This window comes from Bicyclus anynana, chromosome 18 (genome assembly GCF_947172395.1).
Source record: "Bicyclus anynana chromosome 18, ilBicAnyn1.1, whole genome shotgun sequence".
NCBI classification, from domain to species: Eukaryota; Metazoa; Arthropoda; class Insecta; order Lepidoptera; family Nymphalidae; genus Bicyclus; species Bicyclus anynana.
This window is the reverse complement of record NC_069100.1, coordinates 2298268-2324443: the sequence shown is the minus strand read 5'-3', so window position 1 is coordinate 2324443 and position 26176 is coordinate 2298268. Positions and strand designations below refer to the sequence as shown.

Below are 26176 nucleotides of genomic sequence, written 5' to 3'. Positions count from 1 at the left end.
GTTGAGGTTGTATATGACGTTCGTTCAGCTTAGGTGTTTTGTATCTTTCAGTCTAAGAGATGTTATGACTGTTGTATTTTTATATAGGTGATGGTGAAATAGAAAATTGGCCTTATCAAGTAATACTTTCACACCGAAACACTTACTAAATGCTACTTGGCAAAAATAAGCATAGTGCTATGACGTAGTAGAGTGGAGCTCTTTCACAAAGAACCCTACTTTAGTCTTAGAAATATGATCAGCTAGCTTGAATATTTAAGCATATGAGGATCTTAATTATGCAACACAAGATGCTAAGCTAAAAGTTAATAAAGTTTAAAAAAAACAGTCCAATATTAATAGAAAATGAGGTGAAAAGAACAAAAAAAAAAAAGAAATTAAAAAAAATATATGATAATATCTTTCAATTACACATCTATACAAATGGTTCAAAATTAAAAATAATGTAAGGCATTCGACTATAGTACGCGCGTTAACAACTGAGTCTTAGGGCCATAAATCATTTCTCTATATCTATCTCGCTTGCACTTATGGGTCTTATGGAGCCGTCTAGTGAAGGGTGTAACAATGAAAGACATATTATCGATAAGTAAAGTTTATTATCGTATCTTGTTCACAAAATTAAAAAAATTAACAATATTTGATTTAATATAATACATATTTCATATTATATAATTATTAACTAAATAAAATTAATCTTCATCTGAGTCTTCATCATCAGAATCTTCGTCTTCTGCCAAATTTATTATAAGCGGCGCGTGATCTCTAATTAGAGCTTTTTGTAAATCTTTGTTTTGAAGTTCTTCGGCATGCCTAACACATTTGGCCCAGTCTTCTCGTGTGACATTTTCTATGGCTCGGTGGAGGTGATTTTCGACATCTGCTATCTTGAAGGTATTATTATTCTTCGCAACTTCTCCCTTTACTTGTGCCCAAATTAATTCTATTGGGTTATATTGACAGTGATATGGAGGGAGCCTTATTACTTCATGACCTCGTTCATTTGCCAGATGGTCTAAAGCGTAGACCTTCTGCGGGTTACTGGCTTTTACTTTTCTTATTAATTCTTCAATAATTTCGTTGCTGGAATATGGAATCTTTTTCTTTGTCAACCATTCTTGAATTTCAGCTTGTTTGTTGAAATTTAGAGAAGCCACTTTATTCGGATCACTTTTCAATTCATTGAGAAACAGGAATACGTTGTGAATCAGTGTTCGAGCTTGAGGGCTAATATCGCCATGTAATTTCTTCAGATCAACGTTAGAAAATAAAGTATCCATAGTGCGCAACGAGTAACACATGAATGTATTTATTTAATTGCAGTAAACACATTTATAGCAAAAAAAATACGCAATGCAATTACATTAGAAACCGACCAATCAGAATCGTCCAAATCATTATTGACTCATCATTAGCACGTGCGCAGGTAGCCGTTTATCGATAATTAGGGTGCGCAGGTAGGCGCGCTGCACATTCCTATCTTTTTTGACTTTTATGACCGGACGACTCAGATGATAACGCGCATACTATAGTGAGTCACTACATGTTTTTTTTATCTGAATACATTTTAAATACCTAATACCTACTAAACGTACAATGCAGAATGTACACCCATTTACCCATATTTTATCAGTTTGTATACCTATTCTTAATGTCTCTTTGGTTAAAACAAAACGTGTTGACGCGCATATGTTTTGAATACATTATAATATTTAAAGTATATAACGCGTGCAGAATAACATGAACAGACTACATTCTCAAAAGTTTATTCTGGGAACTTGTTTTGAATTCATTTAAGAATTCTTTATTTATAGGCAGGCCTTATAAGGTAAATTTTAGTAAAATGCCTTTATTGGGACATATTTTAGGTTATATCTTAGAATAAACACGATTCTCCAATGCAATAGTGTTTAGGACACTACAATAGTGCTTAGGATTTGTGGTGTTGCACAATTTTAGGATAAACGTTCTTTCTTTCTTTCTTTCCAATGCGGTTTCCCGATCCTTACCCGTGCTACAGATGTACATTTAAACGTACGTGTGCAGTGTCCGTTAGTTTTAACTGTACTGTATTTTCTAATGATCTTGAATCTTGATCAGTTAAAACTGCGCAGTTAAACACAAACTGATTGTCTGTAGCTCGGGTTAGGTTGATAACGTGAAACTACGTAAATAATACGTTCATGACAATGATCCGGACCTCTCTGCTGCTTGACGTTTTGAAGCACGGAGGTGTGACACCAACCCAATACGGAGAATTTCTTGTAAGAAAATCAGTTTTATAGCCCGACCCAGAATTAATGATTGGACTAAAGAATTTTCTACAATAGATCTAGCTCAACTAAAACAAAGGCTTAATTACCTACCTTAACTTGACCGTGGATTAATACATTGTAGGACAAAAAGAATCTGCCCTGAGATGTGACAGTTCATCTTTCATCCATTAATATAAGTATAAAAAAAATTGGCAGCAATAAAAAAAACAAGCGAACAGTTCTTGGAAACGTCGATCAATAGGTTTCACATACCCCTATAAGGCAATCGGCGCGGGCTGTATTACAATGCTAAAACATTCAGAGGCAATTATACGAGCAGGTACGGTAGACGTGTATGACGAGCGATATAATATCGATATGAATTGACGAGTTTACAGAATGGATATCAAATCTTATGGTTTAATTCACTTATACAAATATAAAAATTGTTTATATCAGGTAGGCTTAAGGCTTTTAATCTACAAAATTGTATAGTTTACTTACTTTTGAGGACTTTTTTGAGAAAATCCATTCAGCAAAGGGATGGAATAAACCGTATGCTTTACATGTCGGTGCTGATCATCGGTACATCTTAGATTTTATAGTCGCTGACTATCATTGACTGAAAATTATTGAATTCATATCAGCAGAAAATTGGTTTCGAAAGTTTTTTTTTAAGGTTAGAAAATTCTTTTTGTTTATATTTTACCATCTACCGTGTAGTGGCCATCGCATGACATGGATTGCTACCATACCGTACCATAGCTCACGGTAAAGACCCACATCTTAATTATAACGGTTCAGTAAGTAACGGTGCGCTCTCGTGGCGGATCAAATGTGCCCAAATGTGGACCATATCCGAAATAACAGAAACCTAATGCCATTCACATTGCTTGTATATCTATAATACGAGTAATACAAGTATAATTACAATTTTCATGACCCCCGAAGGGCCTCATGTATGTATATAAGATAGAGGATTTAGAGCTTAGAACCACTACGTTACTCCAATGCGGGTATGGGTTTAGGGTAATGTTAGACTCTGTATCTATCACTATCAGATGTTAACGATAATAAAGATATATATACCGATGTTAACGATAATAAAGATATTCTATTCTATTCTATAATAGCTTGGATCGGCGGCTTCACTTGCTCCTGTAAGCATGAGAGTGTAAATTTGAAGTAATCTATTATGTGTCTAGTTTCATCTTCATGAAACTGTATCCGTCCACTGCTGGACATAAGTCTAATCTATCTATATATCTAGTTTATTAGGTAAGCTTTCATAAAAGCACTTTTGAAAAGCCAAGTCCTTATAGTAGTGACTCTAGTTGTAGTAGTATTGTAAGTAGTAGTTTAACAGCAGAGTCAGTCGAGTCAGCAAGAAACACATCAGTTATTCTCAAAATCAAAATTAAAATCAAAAATCATTTATTTCAAGTAGGCTCAGTTTACAAGCACTTTTGACACGTCAGTTGACTATTTGTAAAGATTCTACCACCGGTTCGGAAGGCAGGTTCTGCTGAGAAGATACCGGCAAGAAACTCAACAGTTGCTCTTTTGAAAAAGTCATACAGTATTATATTTTACAATTGATAACAATTACTGTTTACATTTCTTATAGTTTTACTTCCTGTGTGAAGGTGGAAGCTGATCCAACGGGCTCCAAGCATCTTTTCTTTTTCTTGTTTTCAAAGGCTTTATTTCGATCCAGGATTATAATGTAGCCTCTTGACCTGTAGCCGCATAAGCTAACCATTGGACCAACGAGGCTTTTCCTATAATCTTAATCTATTTAAATATTATGAATACAATTTAAAGCAAACTAGATAAATCTTGAACTAACAAAAGCGTAGGCGCCGTGTAGGCGGGTAACTAGTCAATATTTTCCCTGCGGTGGTTTATAAATCGATATATAATAATTTATTACTGTGATCGAGCCAAAATTTAAATTGTTGAACTGATTTTCAAATTTGGACAGGTTCGCGACATTGATCAATTTTGTAGTTTAAACTAATTTGAACGACTCTTAATGGGCAGCTTATTAGACTGTATGGGAGGAACTAGTCGTTTGTATTCATTTACATCTTCTATTAATATATAAAAAAAAAAAATATAGTCACGGTGTTTGTGGACGCACTTCTCCGGAACAGGATTGAATAGCGATTTTATTAGTTCCTTACAAAAGTGCTAAAATCAAAATATTCAATTATTCACTATACATTAATACTGAATTTTACCAAACTTTCATTTAGGATTATTTGGTAAACTACTATTTTAACTAAGTTTAAATTGCGATTAATAGGTATCATCATCATATCAACCGATGGACGTCCACTGAATGACATAGGTCTTTTGTAGGGACTTCCAAACATCACGATCCTGAGCCGCCAGCATCCAGCGAATCCCTGTGACTCGCTTGATGTCGTCAGTCGACCTGGTGGGGTGTCGACCAACACTGCGCTTTTTAGTGTGGGGTCGCTAATCCAGCAATTGAATTAATTGTTATACGCCATGAAAACCCTATGTGTGGGCTGTAACGCAAATTCTACTTGTCACAGAGATCCGAAAAATCCTCAACTCTCTTTTGTTCTACTTTTACTTTTATTTACTTCTCGTCGTAGAATCTCTCAAGTCTCATTTCACGATAATTGCCGTTGAAATTGCGAAGATTTCTTCGAAATAGAGCTATCAGCGTTTAGCTGGTAATTAAAAAAATGGCTCACAATATAGATAATAGGTGGGAATTTTCTCTACTATAAAATAAAGTTATTTTCCACCATTCCACTGTGCATCATTAGGAGTAACATTAAAACGTATAAAGACTTAAGTTGAATATTTAATGACGTGTTAAAACTATTAACTAAAGAAATGTAATCGTCATTTTTCATATAAATATTATTTAATATTTGAATATTTATACTTCTTCTCTGTAGTTTTGATTAACCTGGCTGATTTGTTATTCACATTAAAATTTCTTTCTTTCAAAGAAATAAATTCTAGTGATCTGATTAATGAAAAAAAAAGTGAAAAATCATAGGAAGAAATTAAACCCAGTTAATGAATTGTTTGAAATTATTTCTCTAAGTAGAATGTTATAGAGTGCATGGAAAGTATGATATGAAATCAATCAAACGCTTAATAAACCAAAACCGGCAGCGATCGGTCATAAATCGAGAAAGTCAACAAATCATCATTTGTGTCTCCAAACGTAATTTTCAATATGCTTTACATCTCATACAAACACTGTCGTAAACTTTCTCTAGCCATGTGGGCGATGTTCCACATCAGGGTTGCGTCATAATGACCGGTTCCTATACAATTTTGTACTCTTTACGTTGTTTTCTCTTTACGTTTTTGATCACTCGACGTGATTGTGAATGTGCCATTGGTGTCTGCTGTCACCGCGTGTAATAGGAAACTAACGTATTACTTACGCTATCATATGGAAAGGGAAAAGTCCGTGTTTATGTAAGACTTACATTTTATTATTGTTAATCATAAACATACTTGCTTTGATAAGTTAACAATAATATAACTTCAATTGCATATGAATTAAACATATCAATATATTTTCAAACTGATGCCTCTAATGGATCTCTTTACGGCTCTAGTGGGAAACCATCTAATAATGCGTCTTCTGATACTGCTTTGAATTCCTTCCCCACATCAAAATAATTAATACTTATATTAATATTACCATTTCTGACTTGGCTGAGTGAAGATACTATAACTGTATCTTATCCTTTAACTTCTGCTCATGTGACTTTAGTTAAATAGGTACAGGTACAAAACTATTTTTATAATAAATTATTTAATGATTGGCTACCATGACTCCTGATGGTACGACATGAAACAACATGACAGAAAAACATGCGCTCACCTAGAATGAGTCAAGGAGACTTTTGAATTAAAGATAGACATTCTAGGCGAGAAGAAAAACTCCAACTATAAACGCAAAAACGAAAACTATTAGTTTGCCAGTAACAGTTAAACATAAAGTTGAAACTTTTAAAACTAAAGTTGGATAACGTAAATTAAATACGCCTTTAGTTAAAGCGTTACCGGTTACACAATACAAGGTAACAAATTAATGAGGCAGCCGCGGAGCCAGCAAGTCCAATGACATTTAAACCTTATAAATCATTCCGGCGAATCCTCGACGCGTTGTGAGTCATCGTCGAGGCGATTTCGCACGCGGTCGTTACATTATGCTTGCAGTGCCACCGAACGAAATGTCTGTTTTATAATCAACATACAATTCGATTATTTTCTTAATTTCTGTCTAATTTTATTTATTCGTAACATTAGAATGCAAGTTTGGTAAGACCATTTACACTTCAAACACCAATAGACTGGCTGTATTATAGTCCACGGCTATGATGTACAATTTGCTATACCTAAACGAATGTACTCATAATAAATGCGAATGTGCGTTTACACGTTAAACAGCTAATAGAAAATAGCGACTTTTATGTAGAAAACTAATTACTGTATCAGAAAGGTCAAAAAATATCCTTTAGATTTCTACAGACGGCGATAAATATCTTTTAGATTTTTAGGAAAATTGCGGACAATAATCTACGGACAATGCTAATTAATCATAAATGTGAAATATACCTTTGTTGAGTTGATGAATTACTGTTTCAACATTCGAGTTTTTTTCGCAAACTAGTCTATGTTTATTTTGAAGTCGTTATTCGTTGTAATTTTAAGTACTGCAATTGTTAGTAATTGAAGGTTAACCTCTTAAATCAAACACTATTTTATACGCTCTTAGATAAATCTCATTAACAAAGTAAATATTCATATTTATTTAACCTCCAACTTCTTTATACATCACACTATGTGACTATGTAATAACTGGGCTTGAAAAATATGGCTTTATATAAAGTTGTATGGCTAGCTGTTATTAAGAATGATAATTTCGTTATTATTCCTTACCGCAATGTCTCAGTATTTCTTTGATTTGATGGCGTTGAAATAAAATAGACATAAAAAATGTTCATTAAAAAATACGCCGTAAATAATACGTATCCAAAATGTATGGGAATTTGCAAAATATTTGATAAAGTCACAGTTGTTGAAATATGACATGATTTACTAGCGACAAATTGGATCTAATACGCCAAACATTTGCAATACAGCGACGACAAACTCAGACAATAGTAATCCATCAACAACAATCCCACTCTGTCAGCCGGGTCGGTGCTTTCGTCATGGTTTAAGGTGTCGGCTACTTAGAAGTTCTTTGATCTCTGCATTCTATGGTATATTTCATATAATACCTTTATCATGTTATATTCTTCAGATGTACTAGAAGTTTCCTTTTGTTTTCTTGTTCCAAATAAGTCTCTATATTTCAAAGGATCTATTATATTATGTGTCTTTACAGTTTGTCTCTATAGTGCTCTCATCTGATTAGAATACATTTGAATCAAAGTGATTAGAAATTAAAATTGTAGATAAGAACTAACGCTGATGTAAATTAAGTTAATTAAAATAAAACCAGACATCGAAGAATTGTGTTGATAGAAAATATACAATTTTGATAAAATGAAAAAAATAAAAGTGTTAGGGCATAAGAAGAATGCAAATGTAAACGAGTCCCATCTATCAGCTCCTATAAATGCCGGTCTCAGGTAGATTAAAAAAAAAACAAAGTTTCTAAAATCACTACAGCTCGTTCACCGCTTGGACCAGAATCCAGAAACAAAAAGGCCAAAGCACCGGAGCATGACTCACGCGCACCGGACCGAGAGTCGGCGACCGTCCCTGTCTAAACGAGTATTTTGTATGCCCATCCCTCTCGGACAGCGGTGGAGGCCTCGCTATAATGATACATGAAAACTCTTGCGATTAGATAAACCTGAGGTTTTGTCTTAATTTTAAATATAGAAACTATTTTGCAAATAGCAATGATTTGAGATAACTTTGAGTTATGATAGAAGTTTAAAATTGTCTACGTCAAATAACAGTTTTTCTCATAAATTAGGATCATAGTCAAATAATATAAAGTCTGTTTGCTCAAAAGTAGAAGTCATGCAGCAAAATGCTGAGCTGGGTACCTTATTCAAGCTCGTGATATGTTTAACTTGTTGCATCAAAACACCACTCTTGTGTTGTGCTTCTACTACTTGGGTTCTGGTCTTTACATAGTGTATGAAATGTCAGATACATTCATTGTAACGTGCGACGTATTATTTGTAATGTGTGGCATCATTTTAAAATAAACCGTATACTAAGACATAACACGAAGTGAAGAGCTAATCGTAAATCATAAATATAAAACATGAACTTTTTCTGACAAATGTTAACAAAACAAAGAAACGTATTACTAAGAAACGTGTTGAAATAATACGATTAATTAGTGATTTTTTTTACAATGTGTTTCAAGGTTTAACTAAGTGAAGCAATTATTTCATTCACGCGAAGATGTAGTGCATGATCATTTACACAACATGTAACCACAGAATGCTTCTATGAACATAAATGTATATTGAATTGAAATTCACGTTGATACTTCGATATGTAAGATAATGTCTGGAATATCAGTTAAATGTGGTAACTTCGATGTTGATTTTGCTTTGAACAAAGAAATCGTTATTAATGTACATGGTATTGCTTCTCGTAAGGTACAAAAAGGTATTTTTAACTTAAACATAGCATTATTTATTTCATTTACCTAAAAACAAAATATCGAATAGCCTCCACCTTAGTTTCATAAAACCTATTCGTTGAAAGCATAAAGACAAACATTTCCTTTTTTACACTTATAAAGGCTTAGATTTTATTACTTCGAAGACTTGAGGGACTAAAGCAGAGAACAATCTGTAATCTAATTTTGCATAGTCACATCCTACTTTTTGTGACCCCTCCAATGTTGCGCTGAATTTGTTCACATCCTAAAATGCTATAGTAATTTGTGCGCGACAGGAAATTCCATATGCCGCAATTAGGGAATCATTATGTATTTGGTCCAGCGTTGTAATTGTATTCGACCTCTCGGACAGATAATTTGTCCATTTTAAATGGTCACGCTGTAAGAAGTGTACTACTTAATTTTAATTTTATATAATTAAATTAAGTGATATATTGTTTACAGTAACAGTGTGATTAATGTTTAATGTCTTATTATATCGAACGGTCTTTGGGTCAAATGCACGTCTAACACAGAATAATGCAAAATTATCTGTTTTCCTGAGTTTGATATTTACAGATGATAAGAATATACTCGCGTCTTGGTTTAGGTAAATTTCTATTTGTTCTTATTATGTTTCTATTTGTTATTGTATTGTTAGTCTTTAAAAATTTATTTGAGTGAAAATATTATGAAATCCACGTGGTTCATCGGGTAACTATAAAAGCTTAAACTGAAAGAACATATTTAAGAGCGCCCTACCTTAGGCTTCTTGAATGCCTTTACTCAAGCCATAATTTTGATCATTGGATTCTTGTTTATGTTAAATAAATATCAAACATGAAATTCCTGAAATGAGTTAAAAACTTCTAACGCGAGGCATAATCAATTGTGCGATTTACTTGTATTCCTATTGTTGCTATGTCAGCACAAGTAGTTATGGAAGGCGTTTATGCCTGCTTTGTACAAACACGGTTGAAACTGATTTGTCCGTGACTATGCGAATTTCACCCTACACAGGAGAGGGGCGGGCTAACAAAGCTCAACCATTAAATTAGGAAACTGAAGAATAGAAACGTTATATTCAAGTTATATTAACTAAACAACAGTGCCTATTATCATAATTGCGTTTAAGTTAAATACCTAAATTAGTATTAGAGCTAATAAAAGTTCTAAATCGGTGGTAAAACTTTTGTTTATTAATGTATTTATAAATGGTGCTCTACAAATAGAACTTATTCTACGGATACGCGTTTCAAACCGAGATATTTTTTGAATATAATGGCACTGAGCTTTTAAATCAATCCCCATCCTTTTTGGGCTTTAGCTAAAATTAAGCTTTCAAAAACTAGTGAGTGTAGTTTTACATTATTATCTCGATAACAATTAGAAAATATTACCACTGGTTGGATCTTTTAATAAAGTTGGGGCCTCTTTGATGAGGAGACATGATGATAATCTAAGTGTCTAGGTTGTTTCGTTTGCATTGATCAGCAAAAAGATGACGGGAATGATACCAAATTATATGAAAAATACTCGTAAAATATTTTGATAGTACATTTTATACGTAGTCGGTGAATAATATTACTTATATTTAGCCTGATTTCTGAAGTCTGATATTCTGACAAGGTGAGAAATAAGCCAAGGTTAGCCCTCAAGAAATAAGTAATACGTTTTTAGTACTTATCAATAATTCAACGTGCTAGGCTGTATAAATGTTTTCCTAATGAAGTATGTTTCCTACGTATAAATGTATAAATCTTTGAAATATGTATTAAGGTATGACTCAGTTTTAGAGAATGTTTTTTCGTATTTCTAGTGAATAATCTAAAAATACGCTTCATATGAATGAAGGCACAGTATCATCATATTTTATGATGACAATCTAGATATGTTTTAAACTGTTGCTGTTATAGCATTAAATAAATATTGAAGTGGCCATGTAGTTATCTTCAATGAAAGAGAAGAAGTGCTACATTACTGTACTGAATACAATGATACGGTATTAAGCGATGATGAAACGCGCTTATATAACATGAAGACTAATGAGGTTTTATGTTACAATATTAACTAATGAGAATAAAAAGCTAAACAGTAAATCTGCAAGACATAACCAATTTGACAAGAAAGTGTACCATTAATTTACGACGCGTCTGTGAAATCGAAACGGAAATGAGAAATCGGGTATTGCGGGATTCCTTTTAAAGATTTATTAACCGTCTCGTTTATCACGTTGGTGCGCTAGAGCTCGAGACATGCTTTTTACTTGGTAAAAAGTTTAAGAGCAAAACAGGTTCCCCCTGGCCAGTCTGTCCACAAAAAACCGAGCGTTGTTCGCTCCGCAAAATGGCTGCTTCGAAATTTTCCTTTGCAATTCGCTAATTTGCGTGGGATGAAATTACTTGGTTTGCCTCCGCAATGTGGATCAAGTATTGTTATTATCGGGTTTGAAGTTTCGATACGGATTACTAGTTATTGAAGATTGGTTACCTTCGGTTTGTCTATAATTTATAAAGATACTATTCTCGCTGTGTCTCCCGTTCGCTAGGCTTGTATTTGGCTGGACACGCAGCCACGTGTGTGCAGTGTAGTGTTTATGAAATCGTGGAAATGTGGAATCGGAAATTCTGACATTTTGATAAAATTGGCAGAGCTCTATTTTGTTCAAAAACCCATCAGTTATTATTTATAGGGAAATTCCAGTTTTTACGGAAAATATAGCTGTTTGTTGAGTTTTTATATCTGGCGTTATTTTATTCATTATCCTTAACTGTTAGTCATGAATCGGTAACGTATTCTTTTAGTATGTAAATATTATTATTATTAAGTTACATAGGAAAATAATCGTATTTTTCGTGTACCTGTTTTAGAATCATATAATTTTTGGGAAAATATAGTTTAATTGTTCTTGCACAATACAATCTACTATACTTAATTCTAGTTCTGTTGTCTGCAATCCAACAAAACAACAATGTAATAAGATACTTTTGGTTAGTTGGCGGAATTTTGTGGTGAGATATAAAAGTAGAAAATAAACTTTGCACCAACGCAATAGAGGTCGTTTTGACCGCAAACGAATCAAGTTGCGCCGTTTTCTACAGCCGAGGGTGGTTTAGATTACCAGACTGAATATGAGAAGGTGAATAGGGTTAGCACTTTAAGTATTGCGAGAAAAATCAATCTTGTTTTTTGTAAGAATACATATATTATTACATCAGGATATAGCAGTAATTAAAACGTACAGTAACAGTAGCAAAGTTGTTAAGAATGGGGTCATTCGATCATCGAACAAATGAGCAAACTATCTCAGACAATTCGAAGGCCTGAGCGTTAAATTCCTAATCCTGCAAAATAACAATAAATCCACTGACAAAGATGATCTTAATTATAATGGAAAAAAATAACATTGTGATCCTCTGAGCAAAAAGTTTAAATATTAAAATACTTTTATTACTTTTAGTTATGATTTTATATTTAAAATTTTTATTTTTTAATAGGGACTTAGTTCGATACTCAAAAGTAATAAAAGCATAGAAAATTTCGCCTATGTCCAAAGTTGATAACCCTGCAACGACGTGTTGCCTGTGGGATTTGTTTTTCAAGGTTTATTTGTATCAAGGACATTTTTGTAATTAAATGTATTAAACTTGACACCAAGTCATTCGTACGTTTTTTTACAATTACAATTTCTTTACTAATTACTATCCTTAATGTCGTTGGCGTTGTGGTTGTTATTTATTTACCTACAGTCTTGTATTAGTCCAGCGGTACCTTATTTACCAAAGTTGCTATTATTTTCTTTATAATTCTGTTGTATTTTTGACTAATACGAGTATATATGATTTAATGAGCTATAGCTAACACATTTATTGAAAGAATAGCGAACGATTATTCAACGAGCCATATTCGCTATCTGTTTGTAAAGAGTTCAAAGCATTCGCATATCGCGATAACGTGAATATTCGGGTTATCGATATGTGCGGCCAAGGCATTAGAGCAAACAAAACACAAACAATATGGGGATTGGTCAATACGGTTTCTAGTTTTAACGAGACTGATAGACATAAATTGTTTTTTTATTACACAATTTTACTATTAATCATCGTCATTATCAGTCTCTGGACATTTATGTGCTCGCTGTAACTCTCTTGATGTCATCACACAGCGTTTTTCGGTGCTGGTCACCATTCCAGCACCTAGGGACCCTAACGTCCATTGACTCTTTAACTTGGCCCTGCTCATTGCCAATTCTGCTTCGCGACTCGTGGAGCTATTTCGTTGACTTAGTTTCTTCTGCTCATCTTGTTCTCGTTTCCGATTCTATTGCTCAAAGATACTCCTTTATATAGTAGGTATTATAAATTTACACTTGAAAACTGTCGGGCGGTATTTATCCAATCGATCACATGACCTAATGACACACAAATTCCTTTACGTCAAAGGCAAAAAAAAAACAAAACAGTCATTAAGATTGTAAGGAATCGGTAATCTCGCGCGTAAGCGTATTTCGCACGATTATATTTAGAAGTACCGAAATAGCTTTCGTCACGTGCGCAGTGCGTATAAATAGTTCGCATCCGTTCAGTTCGGTTATATTTATAGGCATCGTTTAATCACGTTTGTATGACTCGAGTGCGGAAATCTTTGGTCTATGTCATCATTATTGTCATTAGTTCAATATTGATTTGAAAATAAATAAATTTATAAGTGATCTTAATTAGATTAAGTTTTTTGTGGACTTAGTACTAGACTCAGTACTAGGCGAGATTGGAAACTTCATAACAAAATACATGACAATAAAGTAAAACATATTACTTAATCACGCTTCAAAATCGTCATTGTTATTAATTCATATTTTTTTATATATAGAAGTATATATCAACGAAAAAGAAAATTTAAAATAGTATGTTATTATTAATGATTAAAAATAAATTATTCAATGGCATTACTTTTGGCAGTCCATTGAATAATTTATTTTTAATCATTAATAATAACATACTATTTTAAATTTTCTTTTTAATTTTTATTTTTTTTTTTCGTTAATATTAAATATTTTTATTTAATATTAACCGTGAAAATCCAACTAATCCAAGGGACAAGATCATTGTATAGTTAGTATAAACTTAATTATTTACTTAACGAATATTGTTGAATAGATCCTTCTGTATTAAAACAAGAACTCATAAACTCCTAAAAAATTTGTTCGTAAATCCTAAACTAAAACTACGTTATAATACATCGCTGTCTTTTCCCGCAGGAAACATTGTTAAACCCGTGATTCTGTTTTTAGAAAAACCGAACACCCATTATCGCATCGTTTAGCGTCCGGTTTGCTTTTAAAAAAGCGATAATAGGATTTTTATAAGCACAAAACTCATTAGCATCAGTACGGTTAATTCTAATTCGGTATTATCCGTAGCGAAAGCTGATTATTCACGGATCATGGATCAGTCAACGTCCATTAATACAATGCGAGTGTTTCTGGGAAGTCGACTCACAGTCTTAACGTCAGCATAAACGCCCCTCCATTCAATGCTAACGAGCAAATAATTAATATCATCTCATGAAAGTTTTTCAAGCAATTCCGGCCACGAATTGCGGTCAATATCGTCCACATCTTTACACACTTGGCCACTTTTGTTAATCTAGATTATTTCGTCACTTAAAAATGAAGTGTTGATAAATTTGGTTAAATTTTCACTGATTCACTAAGTTTATTGGAAAAGTAGTGCGAAAACGGTTTCCTATAAATAAAAAAATAAACTCCTGCATTTATGTTAACTTATTTCATTGTGTTTCAGTGAACTCATTGTCTCATAACAATTTTACTGAAAAAAAAAAGTTTACTTAACACTTTAGATATAAATCTTGTTAATATTTTTACTACGCAGACACAATAAGTAAACAAATTGTAACATTATACACCATAAACATTTAAAGTGCAAAAAATACAACACAAAGAAGTCATTAGAGTTGTAACTTGAGGTAAATCTAAAGTGATTCGTGATATTGTAACTAGGTAGTCAAGTTAACTGGCGTTATTTGACGGCCAAGCTAAAACTTGGTGAGTCATTCCGCTCGCCAACTGTTGCAAGGTTCCGAGCTTTGAACGTTCGCGATCGTCTGGGACGTCTGCTTCCTACAAACGATGCTTACTATGTTTTATAGTAATATTTAGCACTATAATAATTTTAAAGTATCTTGTTAGTATTTTTAAGTGCTATATGTTTTTAGAAATTCTTAATGAGGCAACTTTATCTTTGCAAGAAACTTTAATTGCAATAATTCCGTTATATTTCCATTACAATGTTGAAAAAAACTGCATAATTGTTTAAATTCCAGGTTGGTAAACGTTTATATATTCGAATATGTTTGTTCGTTATCATCCTTAATTGGTGTTAATTTTAATTATATTTTCTTGTGGCGAAAAACAATGAAGTCATATAAAACTGTAAAATTAATTATAAAATTTCGTGTTTAACCCTATAAGTCATAGGATATAATTGAAGTTAGTGCATCATTTATTTATTTACATTGAACACCTGTTGTGCTGTATTACGTATTAAAACAATACCTACTAGCTTTAGTATGTTTATTTTCATTTTATTACTATATATTTTACTTATGTTATCAACGTATAGTTGAGTGCAGTAGATATAAGTTAAAAAGTCTATAAAAAGCTTTGTTACTTTTGTTATTTAGTCACAAATAATATTCGTGGTTCGTGTAAACATTCTGCTAGAGTACAAGAATGTTGTAACCCCTTTTGAATTAATAACTGTTGACAAGGGCTTGATTAATTGAAACCCAAAAATGTTAAGGCTTAATTTTATTCATTTATGTAACTTTTGTAATCTGTAATAGTAGTCTGTTGAATTTATTTTAACTAAGTCAGACTTATCAATCGCGTGGGTAAATTCAGACCTTGACTTCTTCAATTTCTTAAAAGCTGATAAACATACCTCAATAAAAACGCTTTCAGGGAAATTATGAAGCTGCTGTTGTCAGTTCAGTTAAATAAATCATGAGTTTTTTGCGTATCGATCAGAATCAGTTGCATGCAAGTGGTTTTTGAGGAGGGTAGATTTACTCGATAAGCAGATAGTTCCAAATGAAAAATTCCATTGCACATTTCGTTCTTATGACATTTTGCTATTATGGATTGCATTGTTTGTAGTAAATTTTAGTGAAAGTATAAATCAATTTCTAATTTAGAGACGCTTACTCATTGTTAGGGAAAACACATTGCATTCGTTAAACCTTTGACTTCATACAAGCAATAAAAAATTACGTGTAATGCTAATACTAAAGCAATTTTTATGTTTATTAGTGTCAAATGGATCTTTCTATGTACTCGCAGACTTAGCATACCATCGTATATTATAAGTTACAGTATCAATAAATAAAGATCAATAAAAAAATAAACAGGTTACGTTGTCCAAATGAGGAAATGATTACCGTTGTTGGAAAATATAAAGTGTGTCATGTCTTTTCGTGTTACTTGTCGCTTTGTGTTCGTCTGTTGATACAAGTGTCTGGGTGTCGGTGTTATCTATGAGTGTTTCAGGTGTGTCCGCCGCGACAGCTTTGTGTGCCGCGCTGGGGTACGGTGAACGGTTTGCCGACATTCGTTTATGATTAACAATATTGTTTGTATCTTTCTTTGCAGATGCGGCCGCTAGTTGGCGTTCTCGCTTCGACTGCACGCGGCGAGATTCTTTCTCGATTCGTCATAGATTTTGTCTAAATACTTCATACGCCGTGAATCTTTAGTTTCCTCGTGTCATTTTATCATGTTTTGTAGTAGTCTTAGTGTGCGTTACGTGATTCTTTATCTTGTACATTGTTATTCGACTTTACCACTAAGATTTCTTAGTTTTTGCGATTAGTTTTTGAAAATATAGTTGTAATAACTTCCTTAGTTACTAGTTTTTCTGCCTTTGTTGCCTACTAGATATCGCTTCATCGTACTTTTATGTTCATTGTTAGATGTCCTAATTGACGTAGTAAAGCTGTGTTTTTTACTTTATTCATAGATCAAATATGGCAGGATTATTCAATATTATTTATATTATATTTGAAATACCCCAACAGAACGTTACATACATACATAACATAGTTAGCGCAGTGATGGTCGAACCCTCACCAGGTGGACTGACGACATCAAGCGAGTCGCAGGGATTCGCTGGATACAGGTGGCTCAGTATCGTGATGTTTGGAAGTGCCTACAAAAGGCCAATGTCCTGCAGTGGACGTCCATCGGCTGACATGATGATGACCTCAACAGAAAGGTCTCCGATGTTTGCTGTATTTAATCAGTCTCATCTGATATAAAAATAGATTAATAGGAAAATTTGAAAGTTAGGACGCAAGCAGTTTATCTTATACTTGACTCGACTCCATTATTATAGCATTGATATGGGTGCCCGTCTGATTGCACAGTGTAATATTATTTTCTTATCTCTGGCACTGTTTGCTAAAGCGGTCGATTCTTATCGAATTACGTTTAGTTACGGTCGACTTGCCTTTTCACTTTTTATACATTTCGTCTGATTAGGTTTGGTTCTTACGCAACGGTCGTGTCAAATTTCCTGCTTAATTAAATATTTTCGCCAAACTGGTATTACTATTCTTTTTTTATTTCTTTAGATAGACAGGTATCTAATGTACTATTTAGGCGATTGGTGTCTAACGTGTTATCGATTTCATATCAGTCGGCTGCTAATAATTGATATCAGACAGTGCTTGCGTCAATGGAATTTTAGATTTTTCGCTGAAATAACGTCAGGGTGTTTGGATAATAGTTGTTTTACTATGTTGTGCTATTAGGTTGTGTAAATGGACCTTTTGTGAAACGTCGATTGTAATAGAGCTATATCGGTATCAGTATCTTTTATCTATTTTAATTGTGAATTAAAAAAACGTGTCGCTGCCCTCACGTCGTTCATTGGTTGGATCGATATGTGTTTCAGATTTACATCGTCGCTACGAAACTCTCAGATAAATGTAGTCAATCGTGATATCGTGTGCGATAAAGACTGATAATAAACAATCGAATGGGCCACCAGTTTGGACGCAGTGTTAAAAATTTATTTTCGGACTATAATGATTAAGGATTGATACATAAAATGGAGAGGAAATTGACTCGTGAGGATTTTATGCGGAGGAGTTTCCGCGCGCCGAGAGTGTCGCCTGCGCCGGAACCGACGGCCGCTGTCAACGGCGCGCCGCCACCTTCCCCCGTCTCATTGTCAATGTTGGAACGAACGCCACAGGCTCCTAGAACGGAATACGAGGTCACATCGGCTGGTATAGCACCCAAAAGGTTAGAGATAAACCGAACTCATCCCATACACCTCAAATCGTTCGCAGCCGAACCGCCCGACGACAATGGCCCGACCCCACCTTCAGATGACGTATTGAGGAAATTAGAAAGACAAATAGGTGAAATGGAACGCGGTCTCGAAAGGGCGCAAAACGGGACAGTTAAAGTCGACGAAAGGGTGCGATACGCCGAACACGAGAACTTGCTCCGCACTGGGGTGTCAGCGGTTGGAGGTGGCGGTTACCTACCGGCCGATTCCGATACAGAACACGACTCGGTTCCGTTCAATAGAAATGAAACTACAAGAAGTAGTACGGGAGCCGCTGCGCCTGCAACTAGACCGGCAACTCGACTGTCTAGAACGAACTCGGACACGCAGCAGCACAACACTGTCGCTGCTACGGCGCGTCTGATGAGGAAACTAGCAGACGGTGGCACGAAGGATGAGAAATCGAAGGTCATATCAAGGAAGACGATTCAAGCGAGGATGGAGAGGGTGAAGAACTCCGTGGTGGGAACGAAGCACGAGCACAGGGTGTTGGCGGAGCACAGGGCGGAGCCTGCCAACCCAAAGAGTCCCACGTCGCCGGTCTCGCCACGCTCTTCAGTACAGGTAAAAAAATCGTGAATGTCCTGCGAAACTCTGTTTTCATTGCATTATTGCATTACAAAACAAAGCGAATACGAAATAAATAACATAGTATGAGACAGTCGCTTCACTGCGTATGCTTAGATCTTTTAAACTAGAACTGAATTTTAATGCAGTTTTTATTATTGGAGGAAAGTTTATTTACGTAGATTTTAACATTTTTTTTTCTAAGCGGACAAAGTAGTTATAAATAAAATACGGTAGCAAATTTTGTTAAACCTATCGAAATTAAATTAAATTAGCCAATTAGAGGCAGAAGGTACTTTGTCTTTCAAGATAATTTATAGTTCAGCATGATTGCTAGAATTTGTAAAGTTTTTAATTAGTTATTATCTTTCTGGCTCAACCCAGTTGCGCCCTTCGGTGGCATAGTTTAATATTAATTAAATTATTAGTTACAGTGAAAAACTTTGAAATAGTAACTCAAACTCTTCAAACAAACAACAAACAAACACAAACTACAAACTCTTTGATTTCGATAACCATCCGTATAAATACTTAGAGTTTTCCGTACACAAAACTATAAATTAAATACGTTTTTAAATTAAATTATATATATATATAGGAACTTGGTTTATTATATGTTTATGCTGAATTACCAACAGGTGATTTAACTGAATTGAATCCGAGGCTTATAAAACGTTTTATGCGAACGTTTGATTGAAGTAGCGTTCATGTTACAGTCAGAGATCAGAAGTCTGTCCAAATCAATATTGACTGGAAAAACATCGTTTATCAATGTTGACAGAGTGAAAACTTACATAACAGTATGCAGTATTTTTATTGTTTTAATTGACGTCTTGGTTTGGACTAGTTTTAGTTGCAGAACTCAGTTATTGTTAAGTTCAAAAGTCGGTTTTCGTGGTTTTCTTTTAATATTACCATACAGAAGTTTTATGTGAAATGAATACTTATCCCTTGAACCAAATTTGTTATGAGATTTTACCCTGAGTAATTTTGGACCTGTACAAATCGATCTTAATTCGAATAACCTGTGATCATGATAACACAACCACAAATGCATATAGCTTCACTTTCAGTTCTTACCCCTAAAAGCTTTAACGCAATGTACTCAACTTTCACAAAATTTAAATATTTTTTAAATTAATAATTAATAGTTATTTATATTCTATCTAAAACATTCATCATAACCAATGCAACGAAAATCATTTAAAAGCTTGTATTGGCTCATTGGGGTATACAGATTTTCCAGTGAATATTAGTTTTGACCGGCTTTGAGTTTTGACAGTAGCATACGTCAAGAGTCACATTTTTAATTAAATCACAACCTGCCCACTAGAAGCACTTTGTGCTATTCAGAACGTTGTGTATGAATAGGGATATTAGCATTGAATTGCTTTGAGCAGTGCATGTTTTATAAAATAACGAGACATTAAATACCTAAGTATACATATTACAGAGAATAACTGAGGGTTGACCGTGGACGGAAATGAGGGCAGTAGGCTCTCGATATTTTTGCCAACGGAACGCTACGTTATCAGTGAGTAACGTAGACAATATTTTATCCCCGTATTCCCACGTGAACGGTAAAAATACAAACGACACGTACCTACACATTCCACATGCATATGCTAAAAAGATGGAGATTATTGCAACGTGGCAAAAATCCCCCCAGTACACTAGTCTCTAAAGCAAAGTACTCAAAGATGACAGTGTAACAAGGTATATTATAGGTTATAGTAATAGTAATTGACCAAATAGATAGCCTGCCTGATAATAAGTGGAAAACCATTGTCACAAAACACAGAGCAACCCTTCAAAGTCTTTAAGTGCCGCCTTGTGTCCAACACCTGAGACGTAGGTGTTAACTGTTAAGCCTCATGTGCTCTTACGGGCGTGCTTGTCGGTATAATCAGCATTGCTGTGTTCAAGTCTGTTGACCTTATACAGCAATGCTCCTGAGGGCGGGGATAAACTTGGCAGTAGTAGTTCCCCGGACGAGCTCTGACACAATAACTTATTATACTTTGGTATGCGTAGTGAACTTACAAGACAAAGGTCCTGGGTTCGATATCCAGCTGGGCCGATGAAGGTTTTCTTAATGTGTCCAGGTCTGGCTGGTGGGAGGCTTTGGCAGTGGCTAGTTACCACCCTACCGACAAAGACGTACCGCCAAGCGATTTAGCGTTCCGGTACGATGTCGTGTAGAAACCGAAGGGGGTGTGGGTTTCATCCTCCAACAAGTTAGCCCGCTTCCATCTTAGATTGCATCGTCACTTACCATCAGGTGTGATTGTAGTCAAGGGCTAACTTTTAAAGAATAATAAAAAAAAAACTTGTACTTTAAGTAGCGCGGAGTGTTAGTAGAATGTAGTATAAAAATAAAAGAAACGTAGAACTTTTGGCAAATCTTATGGGTTATCTTTATAACGCCCATAACAATAAATTTACGAAGACTATGTTGTAACGTATTCGTTCACCAAAAAAGCACCGCACGGATCGTTCTATCTTTTTCATTGCGTCACTGACCGATTAGTTATTGTGTCACCAATTAAAACTTGCGCCGACGCTCAAATATGGACAGTATACCTCTGGCATTGAGTCTATATTTGATAGTTACCCACGAAGGATACTGCATTGGATCCATAGTGACTCGGTCTTCAAACGAAACCGAATGAGAGTGATTTTATTGGTAGGATATTAATTAAGTGTGAATTCGTTATACGGCGATGTAGGGTTGTCGCTTTTAATAAAATGAAGCGTATGGAAGTCGTTGTTCTATAAATATAAAGCACTTAGGAGGCGTTGATCAGTAATAGCACTTCATCGGTCCCTCTAAGGTCTCACATTAGACGCACTTAAATTAGATATACATTCCGCTAGAATTGCGTTTTTTTATTTTATAGAGGTCATTGACCTCGTGGTAGCGGCTAAATATTATTGTTATAGATTTTCAGATGATCTTTTATTTCATATACGGTAGGTACTAACTAATAAAGTCATTACCATGAAAAATAATAATTTATTAACAATGTTTTTATGTATTAAAAATGTGAAAATGTTGCAGTGGTTTTATATTTTTATTCCATAGAATTAAACAGATTAGAACATTGGCAACCCTACTGGAATAGTCGTTAAGTGCTGCTTCGATTTTGAACAGTGATAAATAAATGTTCCCCAGTGAAATATGGCGATATAAAAATGCCATAACTGCTGTAGTTTGAAGTTCCAAATACATTACATTGTTATCCTTGTTATAAAATTTTATTTATTTTAAATTAATGACAAGCTTACGTTTGACATCTTTGTTTCACGATAAGTGGTGATGAAGTCCAATGTCAGACACACACGTTCAAGTTTATTGTCAAATCAGTTTTTTGCGCTGCTTACGTAAGCATCCTGCAGATTTGAAAGTAACTAGAACTTGGTCGTGGGTAGCTTGCGTTAGAAGGTAGCGTATTTACTAGGGAAAAATAAAATTGGTCCGAACCTTACTAGTCTTTACTGGTTTATACGCGGCGTCGTTTCGTAATTCTAAATGGAAATCTCTTGGCCTTAGCCACGGCCATCAGATAAGGTAGAAGCTAGAAGCTAGTTTAAAAAGTAAAAAAAAAACGTTATTAAAATATGTTTTTGTTGTATAACTTTGGTAATAATGTTGGTATACATTAATTTTAATAGGTACATGTATGTTCTAAGTTTATAGCAAGCAAATTTACTAATTATTGTTTTGTTTCCTACAGGTAAGCACGGAACATATTTCTCTGTTGAACAAGATGTTGCAAAACCAAAGATCTGTTTTGGGTAAGTTGTCATATTTGATTTAAAATGTGTTTTAATAATTTGAATATCATACTGAAAGAGAATCGCCGCCTTTAAAAATTAAATGCTTTAGACGCAAATTAATTTGAGTTAGTTAGAGGGATGCGTACCCGGAATAGAATTTGACCTTTCGAATGAAATTCAAAACTGACTTTCATTCGAAACGTCGATGATATAGAGTAACCATTTAGAAAATAAAGTTTATTTTCATTTTATTTCATTACATTTATTATCCTTACTTTTTATTTCAAAAAAAAAAAAAAATCAAAACAACGACCATGCTGTGTCTCTAGAAAGAATAATTATAGGGTATTCTAAATTGCAAACGTTAATAACCGAAAAGCTCAAAAAATAGTCGGTAGAAAGTTGACAATACGCGTGGAAATGATTAAAAACGCTAATGAACGTCGGCGGGCCGCTAACGAGGCGGGCGTGGTGCCACTGGCGTCACAGCAAGGTTGTGCCTACCCACCATAATATTATAATAGTCTAAGAGCCCGTGAACTCCAGACCTTCGTCATTTTATAAATTAATTCGTCAACTCATGCTCTTACCATAGGTAAGTACGGTAGCCAATTATGGATCGTGATGGCTTTGGGAGGTAGCAGGTTTTAAGGATCCAGATCCTCAACCGTCTAAGTATAAAATGTATTTTTTTATGTTTTCCTCGGCATAATATAAGAAATTATATTCCCAGGCGCCATAATAAATATATAAAAAAATTACATTAATTACTAAGACGGTTGAGGGTAATTTGAACCTGCTATCACCCAAAGCCACCGCGGTGCAATCTCTATAGTCGGCTACGGTACTTAACTATGTAGGAGCATGAGCTGACAAACTTTCAGCTTCTATAAAATGACGAAGATCTGGCTGGCACTGGCTCTCCGTCTATAATGATCGTACACGTAGCAATAGTGCCTACAGATATTTTTGATTTGGTGTACCCTCCATATTCAAGGAGAAACATCTCTGTGTATAATAAAGTGTCGATTGATTGAAAGATTGGTAGAGAATATCTTCTATGAATAACAGTTAAATGACGAACATTTTTTCTTAATTTTTTTTTCTGAAATTAGACTATTTGAGATGAATGTGACCAATGCATTGAGCATTCAAAACTTCTGTACTAAACAAAATACAAATAAAGGTTCATCATCAAGAATCATCATTCTATCATTTAAGATCGCCAAACGACTTAGCGTTCCAGTACGATGTCGTGTAGAAATCGAAAGGAGTATGGATTTTATCCTTCTCCTAACAAGTTAGCCCGCTTTCATCTTAGATTGCATCATCACTTACCGTCAGGTGAGATTGTAGTCAAGGGCTAACTTGAAAAGAATAAAAAAAGACCTACGACATGGCCTCATTCCCTGCAATTGGGATGTTAGACCCGCCATATTACTTTAATGAGTGTTCAACCACTAAGAGTAGCTTTTATGAAACCATAACATAGTCCGTAACAGGACTCGAATCCAAGATCTGCTGATCCGAAGTCGCATACGCTAACCACTGGACGACTAAGGTATTGGACAGTATAGGCACAGTATACATAATATCTTTACTCAGGTATAGGGAATTAAAAACCCTTTAGAATTGATTACAAATGCTAATGAACTAGCGTGACATCACGCCAAGGTCGCGCTGAAAAGCGTGAGTTTCGACCGGTCCGCCTTTTACCATATATAGGCATTGAGATAACGCATTGTTGCTACATTACGAAGTGCTTTTCTTGGATATTGTATTATTCAACATTTGTAAATACCTGTTTGAGAACACAACTCGGTCTGTATTTATGCAAAATATTTCACTAAATTTGAAGCGTCATCCAAACCATCAAATTAATTTTATAATACCCTGAAGAAAAGGTTGGATGATCGATTATCGCAGTAAGGGGCAGGGGGGGGGGGATTACTGTATATTGTAATGCCAGCTTAGTTTAATACGAATTTCGTGGTTATTTATACAAAAACCTTTGCAAATTCTAATTATGACTTTACGACTAATTGTTGCCATTACAAAGTATTGAATCTACTACTACTAATATTATAAAGCTGAAAAGTTTGTTTGTTTGTTTGTAGTAGATAAAATATAGCCTACGACACTCGCAAATAGTGGAGTGGCTTTCTCGTGGTTAAAGTATTTGTCAAAAGACTTCTACTTTTACTTCACAACAGTGAAAGAATTTTTCGATCGGTTCAGTCGAGGATATTCAATGCAAACAACCAAACAATTCAATCTTTCATCCTTATAATATTTGTATATACATAGTTTAAATATTAAATACTAGCTGACGTCGCGCGATTTCACCCGCGTGGTTCCCGTTCCCGTGGGAATACGGGGATAAAATATATAGCCTATAGCCTTCCTCGATAAATGGGCTATTTAACACTGAAAGCATTTTTCAAATCGGACCAGTAGTTCTTGAGATTAGCGCGTTCGATCAAACAAACAAACTCTTCAGCTTTATAATATTAGTATAGATGTATACCTACATGTTTTAAAATTTCTTAGTGTAACTTAACAGTTTTGTCCAAAGCCTTCTTTAAAGATAGCCACTCACCATCCGATAAGCCCGTTAGTGGCTGACATTATATCATGCCTTACGTTCTCGTGCCATATTGTTAATTTTTAGAAAAGGTTCAAATTTATTTGACAAGTTGATTAATGTTATTGATTACGGGCAGTTTTCTCCTGTTTTCAAATTGTAAATTGTAAACAATGATGTATCGCCAAGTCGATCTATTTCGGTCCGACCTTGATTCGCGGTGTCGCTTCGGTTTGTTGACTAATTCACCTGCTTGTTTATTTGTTTATATACATGTTTTACATTATTGGGTGTGTCTTTGTGTGAATGGTTTTCCGTTCGTGTGTCAGGCTTAACTTTAAACGTCTTCCAGTTTCTTCATGTAAAGCTAAAGTAACAGCAAAAGTAGTAAGTAGTAAAGAAGACTTTATTTTTTAGTGAATAAGACCTTCACTTTTGATTTATGACGTTACTTTGACTGTTACTTGCGATGAAGAAACTGGCCGTTAGTCCTCATTCGCACGAGAGTTGTTTTAACGGACGTTAAAAAATCGTTCAAATACAACAAACACATTTCCAAGTAGGTATATGTTCACACGACAGCGTATATATATAAATCACGACGCTTTTTTTTTTGAGAAGTGTTAATGCCGGATCGTCTAAAAGTATTTTTTTATATATATTGTCGATATATTTGTCTGAAAAATATAACTAACAGTTGAGTAGTTCAGGCCTAACAAACAAACTCTTGCATTTGTAAATTTTGTAAGTATGTAAACAAATAAACAAACAGGTGGGTTGGTTAGGCTAGTTCGTAACCGGTTGCCGAGGTCGTCTTTGAGAAATTATGAAAACCCGTTTGGTGTCCTGTGACAAGTAATACTATGGACAATCGATCTACTTTAATAGAAAACTATAGTATCTAAAGTATATTTTACTACATTTTTTTTATAAAATAATAATATAAAAAATCAAAATTGGTTAAACGAAACAA

The 26176-nt window shown here is 34.5% G+C and overlaps 1 protein-coding gene across 10 annotated transcripts in view; it reads left to right on the top strand.

Moving 5' to 3' along the window:
- Positions 1-26176, top strand: part of LOC112058090 (serine/threonine-protein kinase MARK2) — a 219049-nt gene that overhangs the window by 109751 nt on the left and 83122 nt on the right. For 7 of the 10 annotated variants that reach the window (XM_052886759.1, XM_052886761.1, XM_052886762.1 and 4 more), the window contains exon 2: positions 17871-18836. The exons of the other annotated variants lie outside the window; for them this stretch is intronic. In XM_052886759.1, coding sequence (XP_052742719.1) covers positions 18027-18836 — 810 coding nt within the window. In that variant the 5' untranslated portion in view covers positions 17871-18026. The remainder of the gene's footprint in view (positions 1-17870; positions 18837-26176) is intronic. 10 annotated transcript variants of the gene reach the window in all.